At 41.2% G+C, this 17,519-nt stretch overlaps 1 protein-coding gene across 8 annotated transcripts in view; it reads right to left on the bottom strand.

Moving 5' to 3' along the window:
* LOC120445315 (semaphorin-2A) overlaps nt 1-14,376 on the bottom strand; it is a 31,571-nt gene extending 17,195 nt beyond the window's left edge. The window contains exons 1-2 of one of the 8 annotated variants that reach the window (XM_039625633.2): nt 1,534-1,642; nt 508-835 (exon numbers count right to left, since the gene is read on the bottom strand). In XM_039625633.2, the coding sequence (XP_039481567.1) occupies nt 508-673 (166 nt within the window). In that variant the 5' untranslated portion in view covers nt 674-835; nt 1,534-1,642. Of the gene's footprint in view, nt 1-507; nt 1,066-1,510; nt 1,643-14,276 lie in introns of those variants that run through there. The other 7 variants (XM_039625628.2, XM_039625630.2, XM_039625629.2 and 4 more) reach the window with 7 other exon arrangements.
* Nucleotides 14,377-17,519: the final 3,143 nt, after the last annotated feature.

The following is a 17,519-nucleotide window of genomic DNA, read 5'->3' on the forward strand; positions in this document are numbered from 1 at the left end:
TTATAAAAAACAACAACAATAACAATGCTCCGAGCCAGAAATGGAAAATGGCCCAAACGGGCACATAAAAAAAAATAGATGCAATTGAAATCGAACCAAACGAGATAAATAATAAAGGCACAAAGAACATGTGCGAATATTATGGCAAATAAATTACAAATTTGTTGTTGCCCGAAAGATTGAAAAATAATATTGGTCGCAGTTAAAAAACGGAAAAGCCCTGTCTTATTTATGTAAGCCGAAGCTTTGAATACCCTATGCTCAGAATAAAGTTAATGCTAAGATTGTGGTCAATTAACCATCTATTTAAGTTGATTTTTCGATATATTTCGTTATATTTTAAAGTTTATAAGAGCATTACGAATGAATGTAGGTGCAGGATATTTTGTTAAATGTTTTTAATTTGTTAAGCTTTCCTAGAAGGGCTAACAAAAAGTGAAAATGTATTTAACGAGTGTGTTTTAATCCGTGTTCCCGCTCTTTTTGTCCCGTTAGTTGGCTAGTTACCTGCTCCGCGCTTTCCGTAATTGTTGTTTCCCTGATCGTTTCCAGTGCAACAGGGACGCTCGTAGTAGAAGTTCCAGGTGTTCTCGTAGTCCGCGGCCGTCTCGCTCACACTGCTGCACAGCAGGAGCAGGAGTGCGAGGAGAGGCGATAGCTGCAGGAGCGGCATTGCGAGGGCGGTGCGAGCGAGACAGGTGGTCTGGTGGGGCGACAGCGACCCTCCAACCTCAATTGGATTAAAGTGCTAGTGCGAGCGAGTGAGCAAGAGGCGATTGCTTGTTGATTTTACCGTTTGGTGAATAAAAACCGGCACGCTTTTTCCCACGAATAACTGTTAACACATTTAACTTGTATTATTTTTACACACTTTTGCGGCAATTGCAATGGAATTGATTTCACTGGCAAATGGATTTTAAAATAAACTTCTTTCCTCGGGCGATTTATAGCACCCCGTGCTTTTTTTGTTTTTTCTTTGGTCCCGCAGTCGTAGTGCCAATTTCGTTTCGGATTAATTATGTATGCGTTGCAGGCGCATAAAGGCGTAATGCATTTTACACAGTTCTGTGTTCAATTCGGTTTTCGATTCGATTTCAACGCATTTAGCCATCGGAAAGCATGTGCGATATGAAGATAAAGGCAAAAGGAAACTTTAAACTGGTTTATTATGTGCCCACGCATCGGAACAACAACAAAAATAATGGGGAAACAATGAAAATTTCTTTACTCTAGATTGTGAGAAAGGGAGCGCGTTTTTAAAGTTTAAACAATTTACAAGGCGCTGACTCAATAAATAAATGATTAATCTGCAAATATTTCCTTGCCTTTAATTTGAAATTTGCCTTTAACCTACACACACACAGGCTCACGCACTGACATACACACATACACAACAACAAAGCCAGAGATACACACTTGAGTTGTTGTTGGGAGTTTTGGTTTATTGGAATTTCGAAAATCGAACTCCGAATTGAATGAACTGCAAAACGCCAATTAGATAGTTGCGAACCTAATGCATTTGAAATATTTTACCGATGCGAAACAAGTTCCGCCACTAAAGTGAACACTTGTAAAATGCCCAAGAATCTCGAGCGGAAACACCAAACACAAAAGAACAACCGACAACAAGTAGAAGCGAGAAAAACAACAACAACGCACGATCGCTCCGATCACGCAGATGTGAGAAACGCCCTAGCGCGTTGAAGTCGTGCTAGTATCGCATTCACAGTTTTGGTATCTAGTATATACCAACTGTGATGATCGTTTTTAAAAGTATATTTATTTAAAATACGTTAAATTTTACTTTTAAATTGAGTTATGATTACTTAAAAACCCAATAGGAAAATGATTTTAAAAATGCATTTTCTTAATACATATCAAAATATCCTCTTATATCAGAAGTCTAAGTCTATAATTTGTAAAATGCTTTCTAATGTTTTGGTTTTTATATTTGTATACATACTATGTATAAATTAAGTTCATTTAATTATATCATATTTTCTTTGACGTATCCAAGCCGATTTTTCGTTAACCATTTGTTAAGTACCTCCGACGAAGAGGTCAAAACCGTTGACACAAAACTTTGTTTAATATTCGAGGAACGTTGTGGATTTTCATTTGTCGAAATAATCCTTGCTCCTTGCCACAAAATGCCGTTGCAGAATGGCGGCATTCAATTTTCCTACTTCACCGTGCGGAAGCGACAAAGTGATTTTTAGCAAGGACAACGACAATTTTGGCAATAGGCAAACGTTTGCCAAGCACCAGACAAACAAAACGGGCGGCAGGATGCAAGGATGGAAGGATGGATGGATGGATGGCAGGTATGCAGACGAATCCTTGCATTTAGCAGCCTCGAGCGGCAATTAAACGCAGTTTGCTAGTGTCTCTGGCATTTGAGTGTCTGCTTGGCAAAATATTTAATTAAAAAGCAAGTCGGTTATGTTTTCGCATCTCCTTGATATTTTCTATTGTATGAGTGCCACCTGTGCGTGCTCTCGCTTCCATCAGAGGCGTACGGAAGGGGATCTTATTAATTTATGCAGCCGAGATTTTAATGATGATTGCTTGTGGCGTTCTGATCAGGAAAGTTGGTACGTGCTCATTGAGGGGGAAGAAACTATATCAAAAATGTTGGATTATATTCGCTGGCTAGTTTTTCCTGTTTATTAGAAAGCCTTCATTTTGAAATAAACCTTTATATCATCTAGCTAAATTTTACAAAATTCTAAGTAACAGCGATTAGCGAACAGCAAGGGGAATTAAAAACACGTAGCACATTTCATAATGTTAGTCTCTGGCAAAATCCTTTGAGTAAAGGTATTTTGTTTAGTACAACCCCCTCAAGAAATCCTTGCGCACGCCACTGGCTGCTTGTCTGCCTGGCCTGTTCTCTCTGTTTGCCTGCTAATGAGTTTTCGCAGAATCACCACACTATTCGTCCCCCTCGCACCCGCTCGTGCGCCCAAAAGAACACTTGCATCATGATACTGTTGAAAATTTTTGACACATGTTCACTCACTCTATCCCCCTATTTTCCTCCTCCCCCGCTCACTCCTTTTCTATGCCGCATTGTTGTTGCCGCTTTGTAGTTGCTTTGATGTTGGGTGCCATTTTTGGGTTTTTTCCCCATTTTCCGGGGGATAGCCTTTCAAGTTCAGCAGCGACAACGTGGCCATTGTCATTTGTTTTCGCAAACGTTTCTTTCACACAATGTCAACTTTCAACAAAGGACTTTAATTAAGTCCTTAATGACAGCTTAATTTAGCGCACTTTGCACAGCGCGTATGCCCCAACACGTACACAAACAAAGGCACAACGCACACACACGTAAAACACACTCACACACGGTTGTGTGGGAGAGGGATGGGGTGTGTTGTGTTTAGTTCTTTCGCTTTCTTCATCATCTTCATCTTCATGACAATTAGAAAATAATTTCAAATCGAAAAAGGACATTTGATAGCTTAAAAAGATGGGTAATATTTTAAAGAAAAATTAAAAAAAATAAGTAAAATGAAATCAGTTGTTTTTCTGCCAATATTTTAATATGCTTCTCCGAAATGAAGCTCTTTTATTCCATTTTGATATATTCCAAAATGTTTAAGTATTACTTAAAACTAGCACTAAAAACTTAAAGGATCGCAAAAGGGGGGAGAGAGGGGTTGAAAGCGTGGGAGAGTGCCTAAATAGCATTTTGATTATGCCAAATAATACATGGAACTTGTCTCGCCAAACATTTTTTGGTCGCTCAACTTGTCAGCGGCCGGCAACTTTGAAGCATTATATAAAAAGTTGGCCAAATAACCAGCAGCGAGCCACACCAACACACTGGCACACACAGCCACACACACAGACATATATGTATACAGTTTGGGAAAGCGATAAAAACCATTTGTTGTGAATGTCCTGTTTTGTTATTTGTTATTCTGCTGCTTGTCCTTTGTTGTGTTGTTGTCGTCCCAAGTTGGCTTACTCAAGTTACTTACAAAGATTTCAATGCACTTTCTTCCTACCAACTTGTTCGCGCAGAAAGCCAAAAAGCCGAAAGAAAAATAAAAACTGGACTGACCGACAAGAGCAGCAACAACACCTACAGTGGAACAGGCCTATCGCAGATTTGGTTCTACTAAGAAATTATAATTTACATTTGAAAACTTATTAGTTTTAGAAGAGATATTTGTTCAAAATACATAAAAGAATCAGAGCCAAATCACATGTGCATTTTTAGTTAAGAACGGATTTTTAATTAAACCTTTTAGGGAATCCTTTTATTATCTTCGGAGTATTTTCCGTCTTTGTAGGTGCAACCTGGTTCCTGTTAACATGTGTTGACTGTGCAAAGGCAGTGGCATCGGCGACGAACAAGAACAAGAACGATTTGACTTCTGGAAACTGTCAGAGCAAGCAAATGGCACTAAATATTAAGTTTGCCGTTGGAACTTGACCAGAAAAAGTAAACTACGAGGAAAACTTGGCCGGCCAGAACTAATGAAAGCTTTCTGCAAGTGTGAGGCGTGCTGGTGTATGTGTGTGTGTATGCGTGATGGTGTGTCTGTGTGTGTGGGCTAAAAGTTTTTGCCTTTTGGCTCGACCACAGAATTTCTCATGAGTTGGCGCTGCGGCTGCGGCTGCACTTGTTTCAAGTTCAATTAATTTTAAGTGCGGCAGCAATTGTGTTGCACATTGTTGTGCCTCCACTCGTTTGTTTACAACGACTCTGCACTCGGTGTGTTTTTCCTTTGCCTTTGGGCCAAGTTGCAGTTTTTGCCTTTTTACGGCATTCGGCATTCAACTTTGGCCTGACATGCAATGTCAGCGCCTGTGTTTATACTATAAATAATGCAGCATATTTTGCATAATGACAAGTTATCGCACACATAACATAATTGCATGTATTTGTATCGCAGACATTATGACGTCAGCTTAACGATGGCCGACAAGCTTTTCCTGTTACCCATTTGTGTTACAAGTAGCAGACTTTGTATCTTCAAGATGTTTTCGTCCTTATCTCAACTAAATTCGAACGTAGATCCTGTAGATCAGATCACATACCTTCCAAGTAGGTGCCGCAAAAGTCAGCTGGGATTTTCCAGGATTAGTGTCACATCAAACAGACAGATTGCGGCACGATGCAGCAACAAGAGTTGCAGAACAAGTGGAGAAAGAGCCAGATAAACAAATCTAGTCTAGCCGGAGAAGGCCAGCGGGAAAAGGGAGTGGGATTGGGGCATATGGGCGCTATCGGTGGAGGTAGTAGTACCAGGATAGAGGACGACGACGACGAGGATAAGAGCCAGAGCAAGAGACAGACTTCAGACTAGTCAGGAAGTTGGCTTGGCAGCTTCAAAGTCTAACTCGTCGGCAAACAAAACTTGCCGGCAGTTTTTGCCGCTCCGTTCTCGTTTTGTCTCCCTTCCATGTGCATAATTAAAAAAGCATTTTGGTCGCCAGCGAGACGGGGTTCAACTACTTTCGGATTTATATTGTGTCACTCAATGCGAAGTACGACTGCGACTGCGAAATGCGAATGCAAATGCGAATGCAGCAGACGGTGCAGAATTCGTTGCATTTTGAATTGGGGGAAAACAAAGCGGGAAGCCTTTTGATCGCGTGCAACAGACTAGAAGAAGTGCTTGCCGAACTGGGGATAAAATTAAGCACTTTAAAGTGTGGCCACACCTACACTTTGACCCGCCCCCCCTCTACACACCTCTCTACACAGCCAATGCACAAAAAGAAAAACTTCATTAAAATATTTAGTCACTAAAAACTGGTCAGTTTTAACTGGGCTCTAATATTAACGGTGCGTATTTATATACCAGGCTTTAACTTTAACTATTTAACTATTTATATTGGCATTTATAAATAGTTTTGATAGTCAACTACTTCAAGTTAATTCTGCAAGTGCTCTGCGATGTCAGCTGCCATTTGTCGGGTGGGGCAAAAGGCTTAAAAAGGTGGATAATTTTATCGCTTAGCTACGGTAAGACCGCAGCAAAGCTGAGTTTTCTGATGGGTCAGAAGCCGCAGCTTCCAGCCGCATGTCAGCAAAGTCTGGGAAAATCCGGCCCGAAGTTTTCCCCCGCACCACCCCGCACCGCTCCATCTCGGCACCGCACCGCAACGCACTCGCTGTCAACTCTTTTGGCCCAGAGTTTTCCGCCGCCCTTTCTCTTTGGCGACATCAGGTGCAGAACCACACAACAATTAACAGACTTTTGGCTGGGAAACTGGCTTTTGATTCGGCTGGAGCAGATTGCAGCAACCGCTCATCCCGCCCATCGAAGGCTCGGGAGGCATAAGTCACAGGCTCGTCGAGGAGAAATTTTAATTCCAGCTGTCAGTTGGAAACATCACAAAGCCCTGTCGATGCCACACAGATGAAGCACATGGAGCACATGGAGCACATGAAGCTTCAGTTATGGCAACATTTTTCAGATTGCCACTCGTTTGTCATTGGAGGCTTTTTGATTTTTTATCCAGCCTTTTTCGGCTGACCTCAGGAAAATGCTTGGCAAATGTGCTTGTCAGAAATCGGGATAATTGAATTTCAAAAGTTGCAACTGCTGTGGGGCAGGGGACAAAACAAGAAAACAACAAAACAACAAGATGGCAACAACTGGAAAATGTCAGCTTAATAATTTATCAATGTCGCAAGTTTATTGAAATAGATTTCCGCCCTTGTGAGACATTTGCATTTCCTGTTTCCGCTGAGCCATTGTTGTTCATGTTTGCCTGGATTGCATGTGCAGTAGTTGCATTTATGCAAATATATTCGAAATACATATTCCAGCATGCATACTTAAGTTTATTACATTCTGCGTGCACCTAACGAAATTGATGCTTTGCTTACATTTCGAATGCTTAGAAAACATGGAACATTTAATGAAGATTTTTTGCTGTGCAGCACACAACGAAGCCTGATCCCTAATTGATTGAGATGAATCTACCATTTCTGCACCTAACTCTTCACCCACTTCATTTTCATTATGTCAGATTAGAGCAAAAGTTAAACATTTCCACATTTCCATTTCCAGCTCGTAGCTGCACATTTGTATTAGCCAAGAATTGAATTTAGTTTTGCATATTTGAGATGCTCTCAACTAGATAACTGACCGTTGTCTGCCCCCCTTTCCCCCCACCTCATTAAGGGAAAAAGTCGGAAAATGATGAAAAGTCTTTGCATAAATTTCGGGGGGGGGCAGAGGCGATGGCGCTTCCTTTGCAGACTTGCCATTATTAATTGCACAAACACAAATACTAAGTGCAAACAGGCTGTGATTCAGACCCAGAGGAGTTCCCTCAGCGATTGTTATTGTTGGCGCTAGACTGAATGCTGCCACGCCCCCTTTGCCTGTCTGATTGCGCCTTTGAACAAACAAAGGATTGCTCCTTTGTTGCCGTTAAGTAAGTAGGCTTACTAAGTTGCAGCCACGGCTGCCATCTCGCAGCATTTGGCTCTTTTGGCTCTTTTGTTCAAAATTAAGCGCATTAGAATTGGTTCGATGTAAGGTGGGCTTTTGGCTGCCAAAGACAAGGAACGCACTTTCCGCCCCAAGTGCAGCCAGTATTTGAACTTGCATAGAAGAAAGCTTCTAAGCCTACATTTTTGTAGACTGTATTGTAAAACAATATTAACAAACATCTTGGGAACTGTTTTTTTTAAGAAGAGGGGTATGAATTACTACATTTATGTGCAAGCTAAAGTTGTAGAATTCTTTCCATACCTAATAATAATATAGTATTTGCGAGTATTTTTAATAACAGTTAATAACAGTTTGTATATTTTTCATAACACATATTTGCAGATAAGCTCTAGTAAACGTGCCATTCATGGCGCACTTTATACCATCAAAGGTTAAAAATGCAATTTTAAACGATGTTGCGTGCCTCAAGTGGCTGTACTGCTCGACACTACTGCTTTCCACTGCAAAGTCAAGTGCAAATAAGCAAGTGGATGGCGGTGAAAACTTGAGGCGGGGGGGAAAGGGGAAACGCTGCACGTTAAGTATTATCAATTTACAGCTAACATCGCCTGATTGCCGAACAGCACACAAAAGGTGAGAGAGGCAAGGCAACGCAAGGTGCAACCTGAATCGAAAATGGAACTCAACTCCCTGGGAAGGACACACTTGGTCCAATTGGCCACTTGAGCTGCCGTTTGCCAGGATCTTTTTTCTGGCTCATTGCATTCGCATATACGTATGTATACGTCCGATGTCTGTTTGCTCAGTTGTTTGGCTGTGTGCTGTGCATTTTTCATATAATTCCAGCTTGCAAACCCACAGCAAAAACTATATAGTACACAGTTATTAAATTAATTCAAATAAATAAAGTGAAATAAGCATTACATGTTGATAGCTGATTAATGTTTTCACAACGAACGCATTCATATGTTTATTTATATGTTTATTATTGTTACACAAATGTTTAATTGCACAGGCTAAAGGCTTAAAACTTCCTGATGATGATATACAAACTATTACAAAGCAATGCCACATTAATGGGGTTTTCGAAGTATTTTATAATGTTCGCATTGGCAGCGTTATTGTGCCATTGTTCACTGTGCACAAATCCTGAGCTTTGAAGTTGAAGTTCGAGACCGGGTTTTTGGCTTTTCCTTTTGCTTTTCCGGCTGGCAAGGCCACTTGGGAGCGTATATCCACATGCCACATGCAATTGACGTGCTAAGTAACTGTGTCTATGCCACCCAGCTGCCACCCATCTGCCACCCTCTCCCTTGCATCCTAATACATCCCCATATCCCCATCTACCCATATCTTCTACGTGTCTCTGGCTCATTTGCCTTCGCTTCTGGAGCTCCTCTAATTTTGCAAAGCTATAGTACACACTTCTTTCCTTTTTCGGATGTCTCTCAAACGAAAAGACATATGCACTTGTCGGCCGTATCTGTGTGTTGTTTGCTTTGGTGTTGATTCCCAAAAGTATTTTGTATTTTCCATTGTTGTTGGCTTGTTCTTGCCTAACAATTTCCATCAAACTGTCTGTGTCTCTGTCCCCGTTTCCCGCTTCCCGCTTCCCGCTTTTCGCCCATTTTCACCATTTTCCCCATCCCAAGTGGCTTCCTCTAGCCTTTGTTTATTTGGAGTATTTGTTACCAGTACAAAACCTTTTTTGGGGAAAGGGCGCACTTCTACTTTAGTTTTAGAATGCTTAAAAGGAGAAATGTGTCCTGCAGGAAGAATTTGATTTCAAGGAATTTTTCCGAAACTGTATCTTTGGGATTTATGCGCTATTTCGGAATATTTTAAGGCTACCAATCAGGAATCACTGCCAATAGTCAGTCTACTAACCAGTAGTCAAACTGAGTAAATACCGAAGAAAGTTGGTAAAATGTATATTTAAAATGGCTTTAAAATCCTTTTAGCTTGGGAGTTTATATAAAACAATGCATATAGCCCTTGATTATCAACTATGAATAATTATGAACCGGCAATGAGGAAAAACCAAAATCAAAATAATTATTATTACGGCCTGGCCGGGAGCATTTCCAAAGTTCAAATTGAAATCCAGCTGGGTTCGCTTTGAAGTGCAAGGGCAAAAGCCTGAGGAGCTGGGAAAAACTTTTCACTCGCTCGTTTCTACCGGAAATTTCTGGCCTCCGGGCATAGCTCAAATGACTCATTAAATTCTTGTTTTTTTTTTGTTGTCCGGCGTATTTTTTCCGAAACACTTTTCTCTATGCAAAAATGTTCACTTTATTTCGCTTTCAATTTATTTCCTTACACGGGACAGATGCCAGCGACAATTTAAAGGACTGTGGGCACCGGAAAAGCCGAGAGGGGTGAGGTAGGGTGGAAAGAGGGGGGCGGGGGGTGTTGGAAAAACAAGCGGGGGAGTGGGAGCTAGGGGTTAGGGGTTACGGTGGTCCAGGCACTCCGTGCCGTAATAAAACGCTCACTAACACAATTAAACGGGCTTTGCCGGGGTAAAAATGAATGTTAAGCAAACATGACAAGGCTTTTAAGTTTATGGAGCTACCCACCATAGAGCCCAACCATTTCCATCTGTGGGGTAGACTAACATGCTCTCGTTTTTCCTGCGGAAAACTGCTGCACTTACTGTCACTTTTCATATGCAAAGCGCTGAACGTCTGCCGTTAATTTAATAACATGTAACATTTTGCCAGGATCAGGTCCTGAGTTGGTCTACAAAGTGCCCAATTAGGGGGCGGAGTTTGGGGCTCTGTGGGTTGATGATGTTTTACCCCAGTCTGCTTTAGTTCCCCTTCCATTCATGGCCCTTTTACAGTCACTGCATTTTGCAATAAATATCCAAAATTGCGATTGGCAAACACACACATACACGGAAACGAACGATTTGGCAAGCATTTTTGGCTTTTGCGGAAGTTCGGCGAAAAATCGTTGACAAGCGACAAAACACTTGACAGCGTCAGCAGAGCCAACAAAATCCAAAAAAAAAGAAAAGTGCGAGAAAGTGGGAAAAAAGATGGAAAATTCGGGAAAGGTGGGCTAGAAAATACCAACAACAAATAGAATCACAGCTTCCAACAGCAGAAGCACCAAAAGAAGTTAAATCGAAACAGGAAAGTTTTCGCTGATCAAAACTTTAATACCCCGTCCAACGGAGATTTATGGTTTATGTTTTGAAGATTCTTTATAAACTAAACGAAAGTTTGAAAAAGTCGGTTCAAAATATTTTGTTCTATTTTTGGAAACCAGAAAAACTCTAAATGAGGTGAGAGATGTGCCATTGCAACAGCCTAAAAGTTATTTTAGGTGGTATGATGTTACCTCGTAGTTTGTATGCTACTAATATTTTCTAACGTAAGCCCAATATACCCGAAATGCGACAGGGTATGGACACGTTCAAAATTTTGTGGTGCAAGCAAACCAGAGTGCAAAAAGTGGGAAAAGCTGGACCGATGGCAAATAAAAAGCAAACAACAAAAATGTGTAAATGTGCAATCAAATGAAAGAAAACCAATAATCGAAAAATGCCAATGCAGCGTACACACACAAAGCGCCAAGAAAAAAAGGGAAGGAGGTGGGGGAGCGGATAGCCTGGGAATTATTGGCTCAGGTGGAGGGGTGCGGGGGCTACAGGTGTAACTGGGGGGCTGGCAGTGGAAAATGCACTAAATAAAACATGAAATTGCGAAAAATTCGACCATGTGAGCGGCACAAGGATGTCAGGTGCCAGTACACACCACCCCATCACACCACCCACCGATTTTCCGCCCTCAATCTTGCTAGCCAAGAATTTGCAGCTATAAATTGTTGTCGCAAAATAAACAAAAAAAAAAAAATGGGGAGAGGAGAAAGGAGAGAGTAGAGGGAAGTGTATAGAAGACTTGCTCCCGGGAATAATTGTGCACACAATAAATCAACTTGAGCAGCGGCAAATGGCGAACAAAAGGATTTTTTCAATTTGCTAACGAAACATCAGAGCAGAGCGCACAAAATAAATGATAATAGCCCGGCCAACTATTGTTGGCCAAGTGTTCTTTTGGAGACAGCAGCAGCGGAAGCAGCAAGCCGCAAGCCGAAAGCCAAAATGTCAAAATACTAAATATTAATCATCATTATTTCAATCAACATTTATTAACATGGACTTTGCATTAGCACATAATGTATTTTTGACCTTTTGTCATTCCGCTCCAGAGGGTTATATCCCTTGCACCATCCAACCCAGCCCACAACGCCACATTTTCAGGCCACATTTTCAATTTTGCCACAAGGGTCAGAAGTAAAAGGAGCCAAGTTGGAGTCACAAAGGCCGGCATCCATTCGTTTGTCTTTGCGGCCTGTCCATTCTCGTGTGTGTGAGTGTGTTTGCCCCCTTGGCACTTGTTTGTGAGCCCACTTCCCCTATTTAACCCACCCCATCAGACATAACCATGCGATGCCAACCCGAAATGCCCCAGACTACAGCGAAACCATTCCAGAGTCATTTCAAACTCGATTTCAGTCATTTGTCTTTTGTCATATTAATAATTCCCTTTTATTATTGCCACCATGATAATAAGCTGTCTGCTATGACCGCTCCACTCGAGCAGCCCCATCATCCCGAAACATTTTCCATTATCCCCGACTTTTATAATTTCCCATCGCTGCAAAAAGGTGCGCGTTCACCTTTTTTGCTCCGCTCATTAATAATAATATAAGGGAAATGGCTGGGGGATGATGCGTATACCCTTCCCCAATTGGGAGATGTTCGAGTGCTGCATTGTCCACTGGAACAAAACTCGCTGTCCCTTTTCTACACTGAGAAAAACTCTCAATTTAATACCTTTAACTCTGTTAGGGTTAATCCATACATTCTTTTAACTTTCTAGTTGTTGAGATACAACCGCAAAATGAATTTAATCTTCCATAACTTTCTTTTACAAAAGCCAAATGTGCCATCATTAATCAGCTTATGTAATTAATGTAAAGTGGAGTTTTTTTGCGCAGTGCATGGCCCTTCACTTGCTCTCTTTAAGTCATTAATTTTCATCTGTTGTTTCTGCTGTTGCTCTGCGCTGTGCTGTGTGCATCCCTCTTTTTGCAGGCAAATAATCTTAAGTATTTGCTCGTTGCGGTTCGCTTTGTAATAGATCATTAATAAGGAGCAAAAAATTCCACAAATGCTGGCAAAGTAATATTAATGCAGTCAAGTGAGTTATTTACTAATTTGATAGATAACCGCAAAACTTCTCAACGAAAGAAGCGCTCACAACTTCTAACACCACTTTCAATGTTCAGTTTCCTTCGTGCGTGGAGTGTGTGGGTTTTTGGTTGAGAGTTGAGCACAAAGGTGTAGAACTCCAACTTCAAGTTGTCAGCTTGTTAGGGCGAGTTCTAAGCCTTGGCTGGCTGCTGGCTAAGACAAAAAGTACTTGCTTGCTGCCTGAATGTGAAAATCCAAACAAAATGCGAAAGTTGGGAGTTCAGAGCTGAGAGTTCAGAGTGTGCGTGTGCTTGGGGTTAAAACAAGTTGGCTCCATTCAAATCAAAACCAAAAACCTCAAAATATCAAGTGCCAGACGAGATGGAACCTAACTTGATTTGCAATTATTATTGTTTAACAAGAAGCATAAGCCGACACTTATCCCGACTCACAGCCACATTCACATCCACATCCACATTCGCCCAAGTCGACTGCTTTGTTATTGTTGATACAAGAAGCCCTACCACCGAGTGGGGAAAATTTTCAAATATTCGAAAGCCTTCATCTTCATATACATCTTCAGATACAGATCCGGATCCACACACCCACTCACACACAATTGTTGCTCCACTCTTGGAAAACTCGGTTGAAGATTGGGGGGGGGGAAGGTTCATAAATCCAATGACAGAGCCAGACCAATGTCATCTTATTTTAGGCAAATGATAAATTGACAAATTTATTTGGGTCACAGCCAGGCCGCATTCATCATCATTTGCTGGAGGATTTCCATCGGGCCACGGGGAAATTGAAAATTTCTCTCTGTCGTTCGTTTATTATTTTGTTTTCATTTTGGTTTTGCTGTTTTTTTTTTTTGTTGTGGATTTCCAGGGACTACTCCTCCACTCATAATGGAGCTGCTGGGCAACAACAACTGACACTTTTGCCTAATGCTAATGCAGTTATAATGAGCTCTAAGCCAATTGGATTGGATGTCCCTGATTTGGGTTGGGTCTGGTTGGGCCCCAAAGTCGATGCCAAAGTCAGAAGACGCTTCGGACATTTGCATAATTAAAATTGATGTTCATGCTGCCAGTGAAGACCGTACTTGTGTACTTGTGTACTTGCAGCAGTTCTATCGAAAGGGCTGTCCGACTTGTCCATTGTTTATTTATAATCCCAGCAACTAGTGCGCTGATTGAGTTGCCCAAGTTGAGGAGCGCATAAATTTGCATTATAGATCGACACACGGGCATCGAAGGACCGAGTGAGTGAGGAATCACACTGGCAGAAAATCTTATGATCCAAATAAGGAGGCAGTTCTCTTGATTTTCATAGAAAAAAACCTTTCACAGTGGTTTAGTTAGAGGGAACAACTGCCTTCCCAAACCATAAAAATCAATTAAATTTAATTTATTGAAATGACATGAAAATTCCTTGATATTTTTTCACTGTGTATATACATAGAAGGTGGTCCCTTGTTTTGACCTACTGTTCATCTGCATGCTACATTCGTGCTGCAATTTCTTTTTGCATAATGCAACAGACTGTTCAACTTGTGCCCAGACGGCAAAGCTGGTTTAATCAGCCCATCAGTTAAGCGAAAACATTGGAATACTCTATTTTTTCCCAGTCAGGAAACTCACCTGGTGAAAGTTCTTCGGTGACTGCTTCTATGTGCGAAATTAGCAGGAGGCAACTGCCAAACAGTAGCCATTGTACCCTGTTCATTGTGGCAACACCTTCGAGGTTCGAGTTGGTCGAGCTCTTTCTTTATTATATCTGGAACGATAGAAAAGAAAATGCATTATTATTTAATAACGAAGGTAGGTTAAGTATCACCTACGGTTTAGATAAGAAATACAGATGTTGTACCACCTTTACAAGCTCTGACTTTAATTGATACGTGTAGAAATAAAATGTATAATTGCGCCATTTGTGCGCGGTGTACTTACTTATATACAGGTATATATAGCTACATCTCGGCAATTTGCCATTAAGATTTCCACCATCGACAGGCGGCAGTAGCGACGCACATTATTCACTGGGCGTTCGCGCCGCAAAGTATGCAACGTCATGCGGTGTGGCAGTGAGATGGCGCTGACGATGGCGGTCTGGAGGTCGGAAAATGGGTGGAAAACTGCGGAAAGGCAACGCCAAGGGCGAAGGCCACCGATTGGGGGGCGTGCCCTGAGCCACACGTCAAACACATTCATCACGAGTGCCAGAGTGACAGATGGCAAATGCGCCTACGGTCTCGTTTGTCCGCCGCTTCTGGAGAGGAATCCTTGATCCTTGGTCCAGCTTGGCCATGACAACGGAGGGCTCCGTGCCCGTGCACGGAACAAGGGCAAAAAAGGACAAATGGAAATTTTTCCAATTATTGCCGCAGGCAACAGCACAGCAGCACTGGCGTCGATAGCAAAAAAGAACATTTAACGCTTTAAAGTGCGACAATGCCCATATTTCATTCATGGTTCCGTTCAGGCACCGAGATTCCCCGAATCATCAATAACTAATTGCAAAATTTTGAGTGACGTCGTCGTCTGTTGATCAAAAACTCATTCTGTCAGCCGCATGTGGACACGAATCCAATAAAGAACGCCAACGCTAAGGAAAATATATACATTCTAAGTAGTGCAATATGTAATGGTGGTCACATCTGCGACTGACATGATTTTGGCATTAAACCGAAAGTCATTTTTCGGGCGGTCTTCTCTGCACATACGAGCCCTTTCAGTTTTTGGCTTATTTAGGGTCTGTACATTCTTTTGGTTGGCAAAATTTCACTTTTATTTTAGACTGACAGCAGCTGCTGAATAATTACGTATACACATAAGGTAGCGGACAGGCTAGGGTTAGCAGAACAGTGCGGTACATAAGTTTAGCGACTGTGGGATCAAATATTCTATTTGCATGATAAAAAGCCATACAAACATTTCTATACTTTCTAAAGTTTTAATTAGTAGACCCCCGATCTATAATAGCTATTAAACTAGTGATATTAACCAGAAGATTCTTAAAATAGCTGTGTTTGAAATAATTTCTAAAGAAAGGGAATTAACAAAATACTTAACTCTTTTTTATACAAGTTTACAACCTTGTCCACATGATTGATTAATCCCTGCGAGCAGTCAGTTGCGAAACGGACTGTACATCAGCACCATATGCTAGCATATGACCCAAGACGCGGCTCAGTGGCTCCCATCAACACTTTCAATTTCAAAAGGAAACTTTTGGGCCACCTACACCACGCACACACACACACACATACACATGGGCGGTGGGAAGAGGAAAGGGGGTCGAGTGGGTGGCGTTTTCGTGGGGACTGGCGGATTGGCAAGGTTTTACGAGGTCCTGTTAACCGCGGGTATTTACACTAAGTCTAATGAAATGTTTAACAAGCACTTTGCTCTGCGCAAATCCCAATGACCCATAATATTAGCATAAAATCACTTGGCCCTGTGGAAAAGGGGGTAGGATCCTGGCAACCTGCACCGTTCGTAACCCCTAGCCCCTTCATAAATAAGTAGTTGTGGGTGTGTTCGGGTGTGTGTAACTACTTGCTAGTCAGCCTGCGTGGCTTGACACGCTCTACGTTCTACGTTTTCCGCTCTGCGGAAAATGCGGGCCTCAGCTCGGGAAATTTTCATTTAAATTGCACACTTTAAAAGTTTTACCCAGCCCAAAGAGCAAGGGGAAATGCGAGAAGAAGGGCTTAACAAAGCACCGACATGGCCTATGGCAGGCTGTGTGTACTGTACATACATACATACATATATATATATATATATTTTGCCATTACGCTGCATATAAATTTTTATGTTGGCCCATACTTTATTTGTTTTTGGCCTCCGTTTGGTTTTCTGCCAGTTCGCCTAGCCCCTTTTGCTACCAAAAATAAATTACATTAAAATTCTAAGCCATCAGCACAGCCAGCGAGCTTTGAAAATTTATTTTTCCACATTATTCGCCGCTTGCCGCAAAACTCTATTTTCTTCGTGGGGTTAAGAGTTGGAATCCGGGCTTAGCCCCGGCAAAGTTGTAAAGTATCATTCGAGTCAATTAGTTCATTTGCAGAATTTCATTTCGGTCCGAGGGAATTTTGATGAGTTTCATTAAGTTTTGAAATAAATTTGAGCCGAAAAGTGGGTGAGTGTTACTATGACCACTGGGCTTATGTCCATTATTTTGGACTTAATGTTTTTACTTTTTTTTCCGTAAGCTTTAATGTGATAAAAGGCTTTTTAAAAACATAAAAACATTTTTATGCATATTGAAGTTGTTTTAGTAGTATTTCCTGTGCACAAATAAGTCTCTTTAAGTTTCAATAACTTAAATTGTTATAATAAAAACACCATGTTTGTTTTTTTAAATATCTCATATTCATTTATTCTGATTGAGATTACGATGTATATTTTCGAGCTTGTATTTATTTTCTTTTCTTTATCCCATTCAGGCCTGCCCACATAGAATCCTTGGCCCAGCTTGCACAGGTATGTCCTTTTCCACACATACTTACGCAGATGCGATTGTGTACACGTACACGCTCAAACAATCACATACACGATGAATTTTATTTATATTTCATAGGAGCATAGGATTTCATGAAACACGAGAGTTATATCTAAGTAGGAAACTTACTTGGTTTTGATAATGTGCTAGTCCTGGGAATATGTTTTTAAACCATGTAGATTCTATTGTTTAGTTGTTGGTTGGGATGAATTGAAAAAATGTAAACACACTTTTGTATGGTACACACAAACACGCGAAAAGGAACACAGAACACAGAATGGTTGACTATGGGCTTATTTGTGTTTATAAAGGGGCGCCAACGTAATCACAACCATTGTTCACTATTTAGATACTTAAATCTTAAGTTTCACTCG

Source organism: Drosophila santomea, chromosome 2R, assembly GCF_016746245.2.
Source record: "Drosophila santomea strain STO CAGO 1482 chromosome 2R, Prin_Dsan_1.1, whole genome shotgun sequence".
Classification (NCBI taxonomy): Eukaryota; Metazoa; Arthropoda; class Insecta; order Diptera; family Drosophilidae; genus Drosophila; species Drosophila santomea.